The sequence below is a fragment of the Eubalaena glacialis genome, chromosome 20 (assembly GCF_028564815.1).
Source record: "Eubalaena glacialis isolate mEubGla1 chromosome 20, mEubGla1.1.hap2.+ XY, whole genome shotgun sequence".
In the NCBI taxonomy this organism is placed as follows: domain Eukaryota; kingdom Metazoa; phylum Chordata; class Mammalia; order Artiodactyla; family Balaenidae; genus Eubalaena; species Eubalaena glacialis.
The window spans coordinates 18,734,224-18,751,726 of NC_083735.1; the positions used below are offsets into that span (position 1 = coordinate 18,734,224).

The window sequence follows — 17,503 nt, forward strand, 5'->3', positions numbered from 1 at the left end:
TGCTTAGATACAAATTTTCCTAAATGTTTCTCCTGTTCCAAGGATGGTTTAATGTACCCCGCTACCTGCTTTCGACAAAATACCTTGAACTTCCCCATCTTAGCACCACCGTTATCACGTTCTCCTCTACTTGTTTGTATCAGCCAATTAGACAGTAAGTGGCAGAAAGATGGAGATGGTGTTTTGCCATTTAACAAACACAGACGGTACTGGTTATATAGTAAGAACTTATGTATTTTTTGAATGAAAGGCAAATATTTTTTTTCCTAAAATTACCTAGAATTCATGCAAATGTAACATGAATAGAAATTCTTTGGGATACTAAAGATATGAATTAAATTGTTCAAAATTCAGAAACCCAAGTCAAGAAACTACTAGGTTAAAATGATTGCCCTGAAAAATACATTTCAATTGTAACAGCTCATTAGAGATACTTACAATTTATTATATTGATAACTTTGAGGAACTCATAGTGGGTCTACGTTTACTGAAGTCAATCATAAAAGACTGCTGTCTGAACCGTTCACCTCTTATTTTAAAAAATCTACATAAAGGTTATTTGCTGTTGCAATTGTGTCTTTTTTGTTGTATTTTCTGGTACGTGCAGTTTTATGGGTGATGCAATTCTCAAAGAAGAACTGTTCTTTTTATTGGTTTTGTGTGACAGCAGACTACTCCGAATCCAGTTCCTTGCTGTTTCATTCACTTGACTCAGCTCCTTGTCCTTGAACTCATTTCACAGTTTCATTGCCGGCTAGAAACTTATAGCCTTGTTCGCAGGAATAGCTTCAGTCAAATACATTCAGCGTCAGCACTTTCGTGGTGTCCCGACAACCGCACAGTATCTACTGAGCTGCATTTTATTCCCCATCACGATTACTGACATTTTCACAACTTCCCCTGGATTTTTTTCTTTGCCAAGGACCTCCTCATAATGGTGCTGTTTTTCTGTTTTCATTTTTGGAAGTGAGACTCACATGAGGAATTTACCAACAGCATGACTAGAAGTTGGAGAAGTGCAACTTGGCAGAATTCCTTCCTCTCTATCAAGGTCCCTTTTGGCCTTATCGAGGGTCTGGCAGCAAATGTGCCTACATTGTCCCCTAGTGGCTGACCCCATGAGAGACCCACAGCCCCTGTACCCCTGTGGCTGACTGCCGTTTCTCTCAGAGCTTGGCTTTTATGCCCAGGGGTGATTTTTCAAGATGAAAGATATTTGTACTAGTGTGCATGTGTTTACTAATAGTCAAATTAGGGAATTCCCTGGCGGTCCAGTGGTTAGGACTCTGTTGCCACTGCAGGGGGCACAGGTTCGATCCCTGGTGGGGGAACTAAGATCCTGCATGCCGCAAGCGAGGCCAAAAAAAAAAAAAAAAAAAAAAAAAGAAAGGTCAAATTAAATTTTACATATTTGAATAAACATTCTATGACTTAGAACCATTCTTAGGGGAAACAAAAAGATGAATAGAAACATCAAAGCAAGTACTTCAGGTTTCTGAAAAAGTTTTACAGTGTCTATCAATCAACCAACAGATATTTATCAAGTATAAAAAGTACGCCAGGCACTGTTGTAGGCACTTGTTATACACTCATGAACAAAACAGACAAAGATGCCTGCTGGCACGGAGCATACGTTCGAGGATGAGGACAGCACTAATGATCGTATTTCTCCTCAGGATAACATTCAAGCCAGGCTATTTGTAAACGTGATGTAATTCAATAACTGTACTATTATGAACTGTGTTCTTAACATCCAATAATGTAGCTGATGTCTGTCTTATCTCCTCTAACCTGCCTTCAGGGCAAGCTGCAGGCGACCGCAACGTGTCATTCACATAGCTATACTACTTCCAGTCGCACCTCGCCATGCAGATGCGTTAGTCTGCTCCGTATACGATTTTCTCACTCCAGGGTGACTGTTATGGAGAGATAGGTATGTCTTCCTAAACTGTGTGCCAACGTGTAAGCAGTGCCCTACCAGTCTTCCCTCCGGTCCGCTTCTCCCAGTGCTGCCCCCTCGGGGGTGAAGACGCATCCCTCTCCCTTCAGCAGGCCTCCTGAGCAGGTGTCGCCTGGGGCCAAGCTCCGGTTCCCATCAACAGGCCTAGTTATCTCAGGCTTCTAACTACGGGAGAAAAATGGGTAAATAAGGCTTTAGTTACTCTTATCACATTACGGTGCTTAAAAGCCACGAAATTTCAAGGTAATTTAATAAATTACTTTTTCATTTTCTAACTTTTAAAGGAAATATAATTCATCCACATTATTGATGTTGTGAAAGATGAAACACTTGTATCTCCATTCTTGTAATGGTGTCTTTTATTTCTAACTAATTCTAAGGATAGACAATGAACAAATTCATTAAGTGTTTAAATGTATTGACTCCCTAAATTTGATAAATAGATTTTTTTTATATTTGGAAGAGTGTCATTAAAAAAATTCAGATGGCAATTCTATGCCCTCCAAAAATGCAATTTATTTTAATATTGATGATTTAATTTTTAGTTATTGTAATAAAATATGCTTTTAGTGTTTATGTGGCATTATGTTTCAGTAGGATGAAGCACGTTTAACTTAAATACTCTTTCTTTACTTTGAAAATGGAGAAATGAAATACAAAGAGGTTTAGTGGCATCTGTGGATGCATTCATAGTAAGGAGGCAATAAAGCAATGAAAAAAATACCAATCGTAACTTTTTCCAAATCCACTATTCAGTTGCTGATTCTGGGAGTAACCAAATAAAATATTGTGTATGAGCAATGACATCAGTTTAAACCACAGTTTTTTAAAAGGTATATACTTCAGTTTCTCTAGAGAATCAGCTTTTATTACTATTTGGGTATTGGCAGCATTATTTGATGGGAACAGCATTGGAAATGGATGGGAAATATTTTAATTAAAATTATGATTTTTCTATCAACTAGGTGACATTTCTCTGAGAGCCATCTTCCTCATTTGTAAAATGAAGATGTTTGGTTGAGGTAACTTGGCAAATTTCTTCCAAGTGTTGAAAAATATAAAGTACTTTCACATTATAATTTTATGATACATTCAGATGATGGTAGAAGACCTTATGAAAGACGAATAAATGATGTATAGTCAGCCAGATGCTGTGGCTACTTCCAAAAGAACTTGTTTTAGAAGTATATTTCTTTCAGACCCATCTCAAAGTACTGTTAGTTAAAACTTTCATTGCAGGAAGCATTTTTCTGTGCTCCAAATAAGGCCACTATTAGATTCAATGGTGTGTAAATCCCATAAGCCATCTTTCTTTTCTTGCAACTTAGAGCAGAACATGGAATTTTAAGTGGCCCCAAACACAGGGAAAATAGATACTGATTATCGTCATTCAAATAATCACTTAGATGTTGTAGAACTAACGGATTTTCATATGCATTTATCCATATAATTCCTATAATATCAATAGTTCTGCAAGTTACATACAACATTCTTTAACCCAATTTTATAGAGGAAAAACTGAGTTCCAGGGAGGTAATGTAATTTTCCCAGGGTCTCATAACTGTTGAGTGGAAATATCTTGCCTGTATCTAGTGAGGTGGATAGGAAAGAAAAAAAGTACAAGGCAAAAATTAAACTATGTTGTTTATTAATCTTGTCGCTCTCTGTGGGTAAAGTGAGAAGTGGGGCTGGATTACAGTAGTTGACATTCCTGGAACTAAGGAGAAAATAACAAAGATGTTCAATTTGTGTTAAATTTTCATTCTGCCTGAATTTGATCCCCAAAATTATGTGACTTCATGGTCAATTAATATTCCTTTTTTCACGTGTGTTTAATACTATCCACAGAAAATATCCAACCTGTTCTGGTCAAGGTTTGAGATTTTGTGCAGACTGAGGCCCTTCTATGCAAATAGTTCAAATTCAGGAATTCTGATTTATCTCGATTACTTTACATAATAGCTGTTGAATTTAGATATTCTCTCCTATAACTAAAGTGTTTCTAATATTTAAGTTGTGAACTTTCAAAATTTACCCTAAAAACTTTAATTTTGATATAATTTCATTCTTACAGAAAACTTACAAGAATACTACAAAGAACTCCACATACCCTATACTCACTTTCTTCAGTTAACATTTCACTCCCCTGTTTTATCATCTATTCCTTCTTTTTCTGTATATAGTCATATATACATTTTTCCTGAACCATTTGAGAATAATTTTGCAGACATCATGTCTCTTTATCCATAAAGTTTTATTTTGTATTTCCTAATACTTTTCTTTATATATTCACAGTAAAATTGTCAAAATTAAGAAAGTTAACATAGATACAATACTATTAATTAATTCACAATCCATATTAAAATTTCCCCATTGTTTCAATAAAGTCTCTGTTTGTTTGTTTTTCTGCTTCAGGCTCCATATCAGGATCATCATCACATTTAGGTTTCATGTCTCTTTAGTTTCCTTTAATCTGCAACAGTTCCTCAACCTTTCTTTGTCTTTCCTGATTTTGACATTTTAGAGGCGTATAGGCCAGTTGTTTTGTAGACTGTCTCTTATTTGGGGTTTAGCTGATGTCTCTTCATGACTAGATTCAGGATGCATTTTTGACAGTGACATCAAATAAGTGACATCATATCCCTCCTAGAGTGTCAAGAGGTATATGGTGTTGGTTTGTCCCATTATTGATGTTTACTTTCATTATGTGGTTAAGATAGTATTTACTAGATTAATCCACTATGAAGTTATTATTTTCTTTTTGTGATCAAGAAACAATTTGTGAGGGGATACTTGAGACTATGTAAATAGCCTCTTCTTCATCAAACTTATAATACACTAGTCTAACCCCACACACTGAGAAAAATAACCTTTGTAAGTTAAATTCAGTATCTATGTATATTTTTATCTTTAGACCTTGATTATACAGTAAAAGAACTGTATTTGAAAGTTACTTAGTTTTTAAAAAAATATCATCATTCCCTTCTGTGTGGTTATGTTATTCACTTGAATTTAGTTAGGTTCATTTGTTCCTGGTTTTATTCCACCCCCTCCCCCCATTCTTATTTATTTGACTTAAAAAGATCTAGAACGTTAACATTTCTCTGAAAGTCCAAACTCTATAAAAAGTTCTCAAAGACATGTCATTTCCCATCTCTTATACTCCATTCACATCCAACTCAGGTAAACAATTAACAGCATAACCAATTTCATTAGTTTCTGATTTATCCATCCTGTGTTTATTTTGGGGGGAAAAAAAGCATATATAAAAGTTTCTTATTTTCTTTCTTTTTTACAGAAAAGATAGCATGCTATGTGTAAAGCATGCTAAAACTTTGCTCTTTTCAACTAATAGTATTTTCTGGAAATACTCCATGCTAATTTATAGAGATCTAACTCATTCTTTTTTTCCAGCTATGTAATGCTCCATTGTGTGAGTATACATAATTTATTCATTCAGTTTCCCATGTGTGGAAATTTATGTTGCTGCCAATAATTTGTAATTACAAATAATAGATAATGTTGGGCAAATGTACTTTTATTTTATTGAATGTATAAGTCATGACTTTTAAATCAGCTTTTTTTCTTTTTCTCAAGTTATACACATGTAGAAGTAACCAAAGGCATTAACTCATTTTTCATGTGCAAAAACAAAGATTCATAACACTATGCTTGCTGAAAATCTATATAGGAATTATATAGCCTGGAAAACTGTAACTATGTTTTGTGGAAGTAGAAATTGTACCACATATTTGTATAACAGCAAGGCAAGTGTGGTCTCTAGGAAGTATAGGTAAAGTTGATTAGATTGCAATGTATACTTAAAAGCTGAATAATGCACTCTTGTAAAACACTCTTCAAAATTATTTAACTTCCCATGATATCATCACAGCATGTGCAAAAAAAATCTTTAGTGTTATCTTTTCCTGTCACGTGACTAGTGCAAACAAAAGAAATCCTTATCTTTTTGTTTCTATTCTGGCCCTTTATAAAATGGCATTAAGCACCATTCAAAACTTACATAGTAAAGGTTTGGTTTGAGGAAAAAAGATTTATTTTGTATTTCAAACAAATTATACTTGCTAAATTATAAAGCAAAAATTTCCCCACCAACTGAAGGTTTCTAGCATTTTACATGTATAGAAAACTTTATAGTTTTAAAACCACTTTCCTAGATATTTTTACATTGAAGTCTCATAGCAACCCTTGGCATAGAGAACTAGGCAGGAGTTATATTGTACTTAACTTACAAAAGAGGAAACAGAGGCATTTAGAGAGTTTGAGAAAATTTCCCTGGGATGTAAGACTCTGGACTAAACACTGAACTAGAATCCAGGACATTTTTTTTTTCTTTATAAAGTGGATTGTGCCTATTTCATAGCATTATTGTGGTGATCAAATAAGGCAATGGACTTGAAAATGTTAAAGTTGTACAGAGATAGTAGTTTTATTATTAAAATTTTGGGGCTTTGGTGACTATGGGTAAAATTTCTCTGTATTTTACTATTTTGTATATATATGTATAAACACACACACATATACATCTATACATATATATGTAACCCAAGAGACTTAAACAGACTGAGAGATATGAATCACACAGCAGGACTTAAACTGTTCATGTGGGGAAATATTTTATAGACTGAACTAGCGCCTCTAGGAGCAAGTGACGATGCTATATACCCATTGCGGAATAATTAACAGCATTATATATTGTACAGAAGTTGGACCTTGAAACAAAGCTCATTAAAAGGTACTTGATCTTAGTTTTAAACCTTTAAGTATCTTCTTTAAAAGTGATCAGTGTATGTACTGGCTACTTTAGTTTTCCCGCTATGAGATTCACAAAACTTTGATCTAACTTTCTTTGATTTAACACTGCAGTTAAGAAGATTTGGTTCAAAGTAAAAGCTCATTGGTTGATGTTTTCCACTGATGTGATAATGTTTACACAGATGTGCTTTGAAATCTTGATTATGGTGGATTTGGGGGTCCTACCACAAGACAGATTGCTGTTATTTGAAAGGTGAAATAATATGACACTTACCTGGTACAACCTTTAAAACAGACTTAGCTGAGTACATTTCTAAAGTGATTTATCTGTTTATTATTTTTAGCCAGTGTTTTTGTTTTATTTCATATCTATCAACAGTAAATCACTTGCTTTAAGGACTCTTTTATAACTTGGTTGCACAAGGGTCAGTACTTAGGACCATAGTGATGAAAAGGTGTAACTTTACCTACTTTAAAGCACCTGCCAATTAATTAGCAAAAATCCCTTCAGAGCAAATAAAATAAAGCAGTCCCATCCATCTGCACTCCCAAGTTTAGGCCTTTGCTAAACAGACCATGAAACAGGACTGAAAAAGTAATCTTTAGTGATTCCCTAAAACTTTTTGCTCGGGAGAAGCATAAAAATCTGCCAAATGATTCTCAACTCTTCTGCCACTGAAAAATTTTAACTTAAAGATCTTAAATTTAACTAGTGATACAAAACCAAAGTTTTAAGTTTTAAATGGATGTGTATCCAGCTCCTTCACCTCAATGACTTTTGATTTCACAAATATGCAAGGGCAGTCCCACATTTTACCAGCGACTTTTTGTGTCTCAAAAACACATCAAGAATCAACACCGTTCTCCATTTAGTTGTTTTTATAATTCAAATGTGAACAACCGCAAAAATCTAGTCTTAAAGAAAATGCAACTAAGAACAGGCAAGTGCTCTTAGATTGGATAATGGCCCCCGACCCACTCATCATTTATGACACTAATACAGATATTCATTTTCTATTCGTGGCAAATATAAGAATGTAAACCATCTCTTTTCAGCCTACTTGGATTTACTCTTAATCCCTAGATTCATAATTATATTACGTTATTATATGAAGTTGATTAAAAGTTCACAAACTTAGCACACAACTTTAAATTTCCATATAGATATAAGGCAATCTTGGTTGTATCTTGTGCTATCTGAGTAAAGATAAACATTAAAGAGAACCCGGGAAGGGGGAGGGTGTGTTCCTAACCTAACCTTGATTATGTAAAGAAAATTCCCCATCTAAATGATAAAAGAAAAGAGTAATGCTTGTACATTTTATTAGTGTTTTAAAATTAGTGAGTTAAACTGTCAAAGCTTTGATTTTCCTTTCATGTGTGTCTGGGCAGGTCTAAGCCTCAGGTAACGCCCTTTTTCCTTCTCCCTCTCTTACCTTTCTTTGCACCTGTCCACTGTAGGCTCCCAGCAGCTCCCAAGGAGTCCAATTCTCCTCTTCTCTCCTTTTCCTCCTCCTACCCATCCCCTCCTCCCCGCCCCCGCTCCCAGTTCCCTCCCTTCCCCCCTTCCCTTCTTCAATATACCTGCCAAGCTGGGCTCCTTTTAGCAGCGATCTATCACTGCAAAGGAGCTCACATCAAAGGCAATCGCACGGCCGCAGCCGAACAGCATCACGGTTGTTCCAAAGACAACCCCAAAGAGCGGCCTTGACTGCGCCTCCCCGAAGTTGCTGGCCAGCTTTGGCCAAGTGCGGGAATGATTTTCGCGACTGCATGGATAGAGAGCCGTCAAGGGCCCCTTCTGGTCACTTCCGAAGGGCAAAAACGTGAGAGGAGGCCGGTTTAAGATTTCAAACAGAACCTCCCCAGCGAGCATGAAAGGACTTGATTAGCATATGTCAAGAGGACCCGCATATATACTGTGTGTATGTACACAGGACTCTGATCTGATCCGTTTGCGGAGTCGGAGCCCCAGGCCCAGCCCCAGTATTGGCAGCGGCAGCTATAGATGTTTCTGCAAAGCCAGCAACCGGCTCCCACCGACCCCAGGAGAGAAGATCGCTCCAAGACAGTGAAAGCCTCCCTGCTCCCAGTGCAAAGTTCATCCAGCGACCTCACGGGACTAACCGGGCCTTAGCTTTTTTGCGCTTGTTTGGCTATAATTTTTCTCCATTCACTTCCCCATCCCTGCTCCGTTTTTTTTATTGGGGGTCTTTTGTTTTCCGGATCCTCCGCCTCTCCCTCCGGCCGCCCCATGGCTCCCTTAGCCGAGGTCGGGGGCTTCCTGGGCGGCCTGGAGGGCTTGGGCCAGCAGGTGGGCTCGCACTTCCTGCTGCCTCCTGCCGGGGAGCGGCCGCCTCTGCTGGGCGAGCGCCGGGGCGCGGCGGAGCTGGGCGCCCGCGGCGGCCCCGGGGCTGCGGAGCTGGCGCACCTGCACGGCATCCTGCGCCGCCGGCAGCTCTACTGCCGCACCGGCTTCCACCTGCAAATCCTGCCCGACGGCAGCGTGCAGGGCACCAGGCAGGACCACAGCCTCTTCGGTACGTACCGGCACCCCGCCTCCCGCGCTCCTCTGCTCCCCCTCTTGCGTCTGCCTCCTCGTCCGCGGAGGGAGTCGGGGCTGCGCGGGGCCGGGAGCCCCCGGAACCCTTCCAGTGCGAGGTGCTGGCCGGGGCTGCTGGGCGGCCAGCGCAGGCACCGGAGGACTTTCCCCACCCGCGGGCCGCCGCGGTTGCCGGGCTGCTCCAGACGCTGAGGGCAGGAGGAGAAAGGGGGGCGCCCCGCCCGCACCTGGCTGCCCTGCCCTTCCTGCTGCCTGGGACACCGAGCCCTGGAACCGGAGCCACATCTTTCCCGCACTCCTTACCTCGCAGGCAGTGTTTTTGTTTTTGTTTTCAAAATCCCTATTATTTTCTCCTACTTCCTCTCATATTTCCCCTTAACAAAAGTTAACAACCGGAAGCCTTCCGCTTCTTTAAACCTGCCCTGCAGCTGTGCAGTTGATGAGCCTTCCATGGCTACTGCTCAAAGGGTAGCTGTAACATAGGATGCGAGCTTTTACGTGTCTACCTAGAGAACCATAAATGTTCACCTGAAAATGTAACAGATTAACTTGCCGTGGGCACCATCGCTACTGTCAGCCCCACCTGCCTGCAGTTCTCAGCGCTCTTAAAGTTTGGTGAGGGGGGAAAAAAAAAAAAAGCTTATCCGGCTACTGAGCATGCCCAGTCCTTCAGCCAAGATCCTGTATAGAAATTGTGAAATCTGAAAGGAAAGATCTTGGTATTGACCTTAGGTAAGAGGAAGTGGGGAAGCGAAAGAAGATATGGGTGGGAACACAAAGGGACGTATTTCAGAATACCTCCAACAGTGCCTGGGAGCAGACGGGGTTAAAAGAAAGAAACAAAAACAAAAAACCCCGAATGATTGTTAAGGCAGATTGTTAAGACACTAGATTGGGAAACCATAAGGTCTCGATTGTTAATCACCCCCTAACTAGCTGTGTGACCAACACGTGCCCTCACCGGTCTGAGCCTTAGTTTTCTTGTCTGTACAATGATGAGGTTAAATCAGGTGATTCTCTCAAGATGCTCCCGTGTTCTAACAGCCCAGAATCTTTCCTCCGCTGTGGAAGTTTTCATCATATTAGAGTTAACTGGCTAGCCCTCTCAAAGGATTTTGATCATCAAACTTGGGACTTCATTAGAGAGAATCAGTGTATTTCATTTTAAAGATACCATCTACCTGTCAGCAGCAATGTGAAAGGGCCTAACATAGTGTCAGTTTTCCTTTTCTTTCCTAAGCACTGGAATTCTTTGAGAATCTCTTCTCTGAAGGGCCCTCTCTTATCCTCACCCCTGTTCTTATTTGGCTTTCTTTTTTTTGACTTGTAGTCCTCATTAAAACTTTGGGGAAGTGTAAATCTCAGTTTGAGGGGCATTTGTAACTCTAGATGTAGAAATGAGCATGTGGTGGTCATTTGGTAGCACTTAAAGGCTTAGAAAATTAACTTTTTAAAACCCACATGTTTGCAGCTTCCATTGATCTCTTCCAAATTCCCATTGACTATGGGTCCAGAGTGTCATGACCTAGTGGCCCACCTTGGGGTCACTTTCAGAAAGTAGTTTCTAAATTGAGGAGGCTGAGATTCTGAGTCTAAAGAACTTTGTGACACCAGATGGCTCAGTTCCCTTGCCTGTAAGAATTACCGCGTTACAGAAAAACCCTCCAGCTACCAGAAAGATTTAGAAATGAACGCAAATGTGATAATGCCTATAAGTAGAGCAGGTAGAAGTTAAGCTTAGGTAATATTCAGACATCTCCCCACCCCCTCACCGGGATACATAGAATAAGCTTGGAAATTCTACTTTTAAGACCCTTATAATTCAACCGTAATCTCTCCAATGTCAAGAGTTGCTTCTTCCACTTTGTGTCTCTTTATAAGACTGACTCTACGGGAAGAGATTAGTAAATATTTATAGACTTGATAACATTCATTAAACTGGTATTTTATTTCATTCCTTAATAAATGTTGCATATCAGAACAACCATCTTAGTAGAATTTTTTTTTTTGGCTAAAATTTTGTATACTTATTTAGTAATTGGAAAAATATGACTTGGACTGATTTTTGTGATGGTTTAAGCCACTCTATGGTACAAGGGTACCTATCAGAACAAAATATTTACTGTTACACAAAGGAAAGATAACTCAGATTAGCATGGTAGCTTAAAGGAGTAACAACCTCTAGGATGCATTAGAGTGCATCCTAGTGGCCTGTGATAGCTAAAACATCATAATTTATAACAAGAGAGTGCAGGTGAGAAGAAAGTATATATACAACATGTGTAATATTATAAGCTTCTCTCTATATTTGCCTTCTCTTTTTAGTGCTTCAATTATTAACTATGAAATTATTTTTCTCCCTAAAAATTCATTTCTGTGTCATCAAAGTAAGAATTTTGAAAATGCTTAAGATGTGCTATTTGAGATGTTAAAGTAAATAACATTTTTGATAATTTATACTAATTTGGCTATGATTAAATAAGAAATTCAGAATACTGTGTTTTCAAATTTCAAAACCACATCAATAGAATATAAACAAAAATGTCCCAGTAAGGTTTAAAAAATTTCCTATCTGAGTTAGCTCTGTATTTATAATAGAGTTTTCCTGCACAGTAGTACAGTAGGAAGATTTTACCTAATACATAAACCTGGAATCATTACTTAAAAAGAAAAAAGTTTAGCCTGAGATCCTTTAAAGGCTATTCCTTTAAAGGCTTTTCTTTTATTCTCCCCTATTCTCCATAGATTTGTCTGATGTGGTTGCATTGTGGGTTGACTCACCTGTTTATTATGATTTTAAAAAAGGCTGGCTTTGAAAATGATACCCAAAAGACAAAGTACCTCCAAGTCTTTTTATGGGACACTAGGCATTAGAAAATCTATCTAAAATCTGTGATTACCTCTTAAGGAAAGCTTTTCATGTCTACTCTTTGTTAAGGAATTAGCTTAGTTGCCACCTCATATTATAAATAAGAAAGACTTGTCAAATCTCATTTAAGAATCAAATGATTACAAATTACTGTGTGGTATACTATTTCTCCTTGTGGAGAAAAAAGGATCAGAATTTAAAAGTGTGGCTAAAATCTTTAAGAGGAACATGAAAAACACATAACCTTTTCCCCATCAGCCCCTATGAGCCACTGCAAAATTATTTCAACCTTGTTATACGTATACGAGGCTTTGGATGTCGTTTAATGAAGTTGAAGCTATTGAATATAATTATTCTAAGAATATATGTAATTTCTTGTCTTTCTACAATTACATATTTTTTGACAACATAACGGCATTATTTTAAGATGAGAATTAAAGCGTAAGTGGTTTACAATTTAGTTTTGCAAGAAAAATGGATACTTTATAAGATCTGTTTTATAATTGATTTATATGGAAATGACTCTTGTATTGTACTTGAAAACTAGTTCTATTATACAGTCTAATCAGTTAATCAGTTCCTGTTCTTTGAAAGACAAGAGCATCTTAACGTAAATCAGATACTTAAAGAGAATTAAGTTACAAGTGAACTGCAGTACACTTCTCAGTTTGAATGTAACATTCATTACAACTTCAAGTAATTATACATTTGTAAGTATATCCTGGATGAAATTCCATTAATGTATCTTCTTCTACCAATCATGTTTTGGGCCTATATTTTTGTTTCTAACAGGAATCACTCACTAATGAGCTTGGCAGTACATTTAATTTTCCTTTACTTCCCACCTCTATATCAGTCATTATAATGGCTATCCTATGAGGTCTGCGTCTTCCTACTATATCTTACCTCCTCTCTGCCTTAGGCTCTCATACAGGGATAGGGACTCTTTCAAGCCACTTACAGGCAATTTAGCAGTACAATATTGTTGCTGTAAGATCCTTGTTAGCTCTAGTGCTCTACATGATCTCCTAATAGTTTGCAAGAGCTCATTTGAGCTCTTAAGAATCTATGTTTAGAGCTTAAGCATCCATGTTTCTGCCAAAGAGTGAATTAGGATCTGGACAGAATAGAGACCTCCATACATGCAAATAGCCAGATTTTGTACTTTCCTTCGGCCTTGGGAACGTCACGTCTCCAAACAAGAACTTGTATAATAAATCAAGAAATGACTTAAGATCAAGAGTCAGGCTAAATGGTACACATTTATACTGTTTGTAGAGCTTAAGAGGGAATGAAGGGGTGAAGGTAGAAAGCTATTGAGGAAGGCAGTTCCAAGCATAGAAAGTATGTCTATATAATTTTTCAGCAAAGAGTCTAAAGAGAAGAACAAGACAAAGACATTAGTCCAAAGGTTAGTGTGTGCAGAGAAAAAGAATGATGCAGAGGGAAGCATTAATGTTTTTTTTTGTTGTTGTTTTTGTTTAACCATGGTGTATTAAGAGTATTGAGTGGAGAGTTTTCGGTACTAATTTACCTATAGATAAATGAAAATAATTCTGGAAAGTTATTGAAAGCAAAATCTACTTGCATGCTAAATTCTTGGTATTTGGCTATTACATTTCATGAATTATAAAGTCCTTTTACTTCTTTGAACCATAAAATTTATTTTTAAGGATCGTGGGACAGGAAACAGCATATTATATAATCTGTAAATTTTGAAACTACTGTCTTGTCCTCAAGAAGCACTATTTTGAAGTACAAACATTGGATTAGGGCTCAGAAGATGTGAGTTCAAGTATCTGTCCTATTAATTACAAATATCATGTCTTTAAGCAAGCCTCAGTTTCTTTATATGTAAAATGGGATAATAATATCTTCTATGCTTATCTTAGGAGGTTGTTTTTGAGGACCAGATAGAAAGTATTGATAAAAGTAGAAGCCCTTTATAAACTACAAAATACTAATACACCCATATAAGGTATACTGGCTGCTGCTAGAAAAAAATTTACTTGATTCATAGTAAGCAAAAACAAAGCAAAACAATTAATAGAACATGGTTGTAGTTAATAGAATCAAGGAGGAGAATTATGAACACCTCTATTATGTACTAATTTTATGGTAATAATAGCTTCCATTTATTGGATGCCTAAATGTGTTAGTCTTTACCACTCTCCTGTAAGGAAGCATTTCACCCATTTTGTGTATGAGGAAATTGAAGTTCAAAGAAGACAAATGACTTACATAGACTAATCAGTAAGTTACTGAACTGGATTCAAACCAGGTCAGTCTGGTTTAAGGTTTTACACCCTTAACATTTTATCATGATGAACAATTTTTGTTTTTTTAGTTTTATTCATCTGTAAAATAGGAGGCTCATCATAATGACAACTGTACATCACTTTTCAGTTTACAAAGGACTTCCACATACATCATTATATTTAGCAATTTGATCTACTGCTCTTTGGAAGATTTTCATTAGTCGTATGTTCTTTAATAAATGCAAATCATTATTTTGTTTATAAATTCAGGTATCCTGGAATTCGTCAGTGTGGCAGTGGGACTGGTCAGTATTAGAGGTGTGGACAGTGGTCTTTACCTTGGAATGAATGACAAAGGAGAACTCTATGGATCAGTACGTATGTTTTAAAAAATTATTGTAACTCATTAAATAATGACTATCCATTTTATAAGTAAAATAGCTACCAATTATGCATATCAGAAGAAATACATAAATAACATACTTAGGTAGAAATTAAAAATCTAGATCCTGTTAAATTTCCATACGTCTGGGCAGTAGTATAGCAACTCACTTTCATTTCTTTTTTTTTTTTTTTTTTGTTTGGGTGCTTTGGGTCTTTGTTGCTGTGTTTGGGCTTTCTCTAGTTGCTGTGAGCAGGGGCTACTCTTCCTTGCGGTGCGCGGGCTCGTGGGCTCGTGGGCTCAATAGTTGTGGCTCGCGGGCTCTAGAGTGCAGGCTCAGTAGCTGTGGCACATGGGCTTAGTTGCTCCGCGGCATGTGGGATCTTCCTGGACCAGGGCTTGAACCAATGTCCCCTGCCTTGGCAGGCGGATTCTTAACCACTGCGCCACCAGGGAAGTCCCCTCACTTTCATTTCTTAAACCCTAAACCTTTATTGCTTTTAGCTCACTAGTTTTTTTCTGCCCATTATCCTGGGACCAGAGACAGAAAAATGAGAGCATTTTCTTCTTGCCATGTTAGATTCTTTTCATCTTTACATTCATTTAATATAAATTTTCTCTACCTATTATTACCTTCGTAGATAAGTATACATCACTGACTTGCTGACCTTTGCAATATAGGAAATGAATGAATGAAATCTTAGGATACCTTAAGCAATAACAGAAAATGGCAACCACACTAGTTGGACCATATCTGCAGTCTTGATAATTACAGTAGCCATGCTCTTACTCAGAGTTGCATTGTGCAGTTTTTAACTTACCACTGGGGATACGTGCACACATTTGTAGGTCTACTATAAATGTTTTAAATATGGAACTTACAGTAAACTTTTCAAGTTAACACTTCATCAGTGTAAGGTTTTTTTTAATTTTCTTTTTTCTTTCTTTTCTTTCCTTTTTTTTTTTTTTTATGACAAAGCAGCAAAAACAACACAAGAATTAGAGCAACAGGATAATATAAAACTCAGCCTGCAGTACTATGTAGATCTTTCTCTTTCACTGTATCATTTTTTACTTGTTCGCAGTTGCTATATAATTGTAAGAAAATTGTTAAAGTGTAAATGTGGGCCACTCCCACCCATTCTCTCATGTGAAATCCCTTCTTAAAGTCGAAGTCTCTGTAGCTATTTCCAAAGATAATTTACTTTTATGATTTAGCAGATGACACTATCTGGTATCTTCTTTTTTCTTAAAATCTCAATTGAGACCACAATATACAGTTAGAATCTCAATATACACTGAGGAAAATCGGTTATCATATTTCAGTAAATGGTACTCCACTTAATATCTGTCCTTTTAAGGGCAACACTTGCCCTTTCCGGGCTTTCTGTCAGCTCAGAAGAAAGAGAAATAATGCATTGTGTAATATCCTAAGAGTAGAATTACAATTGAAAGAGAAAAATATGCACATAATCTTCCTTCTTCATGTATGTGTCAGATTAAAAAAGCAACTGTAGTCTACCCCTTGGGATAATATACAGTCCATCTTGAAAAGACAAGAAATCACTGGGCTTTTACTACATTTACCTAATAGTAATATCCAGATATAAGTTAATTGTGGGGATTATATCATCAAACAATAAATTCATAAAGGGAAGATATATGACTTGGAGTGATGATCTTGAGTTAGGAATCTGAATGTTAGCAAGGTCTTGAAACGTTTCAAGATGGTAGTGGAGATTTGCTGTGTAGAACTTTGGCATCTAATGATGGAACAAGGTAAACTACAGGCCTATTTGGCAGTGATGGTGATGGTAGGGAGGTCAAATGGAGCATGGGCAAGTTTAGAATATTTATTGTTTGAAAATAAAATTGAGAATTGACATTTAACTTAAAGTTCTGTAAACTAAACTGCTGGATGGAGTCACCTGGGAGAAAGAATTCCAGATAACATGAGAACTAAAACAGAACAAAGCAAAAACAATTTACCCTTTCTCCTTCTTTGACAAGGATATAGTTATAGGCAAAGAAATAGAGAGTTGAGACTTTTCTAAGGAAATTCTCTTAAAGATATCTTTTTCAATGGTAGTTATCTTCTCTCTTTTAGGAGAAACTGACTTCTGAATGCATCTTTAGGGAGCAATTTGAAGAGAACTGGTATAATACCTATTCATCCAACATATATAAACATGGAGACACTGGCCGTAGGTATTTTGTGGCACTTAACAAAGATGGAACTCCAAGAGATGGTGCCAGATCCAAAAGACATCAGAAATTTACACATTTCCTGCCTAGACCAGTGGATCCAGAAAGAGTTCCTGAACTGTACAAGGACCTACTAATGTACAGTTGAAGGGTGATAGTGTCTTTACTGAAGAACCAAACTACAACTATTCTTTCTTATTACAGTTCGCATCATAAAATAATAACCCAGGAAGACATTCAGAATGTTATGGAGTCTATTTTCCACTGGGAGACTGAATTTGGAAAGAATATTGAGAACAAACAAAAAATATCTTGACTTGAAGTAGATCAAGATCTCTCTTTACAAGTGGATTAAGTTCCCTCGGGTACACTGGCTCTGTCCTCACTTGTAGATTGAAGCTGAAAATCTGTTAAACTGTGGGTAATGGGAACCCCACCTAGTTTGCTGCTGATGTCTCACCTCTCTGGAGTATGTTTACTTTAAAAGTTACAT

General features: G+C 37.4%; 1 protein-coding gene across 1 annotated transcript; it reads left to right on the forward strand.

Moving 5' to 3' along the window:
• Window positions 1-8,987: 8,987 nt before the first annotated feature.
• FGF20 (fibroblast growth factor 20) lies at window positions 8,988-17,158 on the forward strand. Its single transcript, XM_061177444.1, has 3 exons — window positions 8,988-9,273; window positions 14,694-14,797; window positions 16,913-17,158. The coding sequence occupies exons 1-3, from the start codon at window positions 8,988-8,990 to the stop codon at window positions 17,156-17,158; spliced, it is 636 nt and encodes a 211-aa protein (XP_061033427.1).
• Window positions 17,159-17,503: the final 345 nt, after the last annotated feature.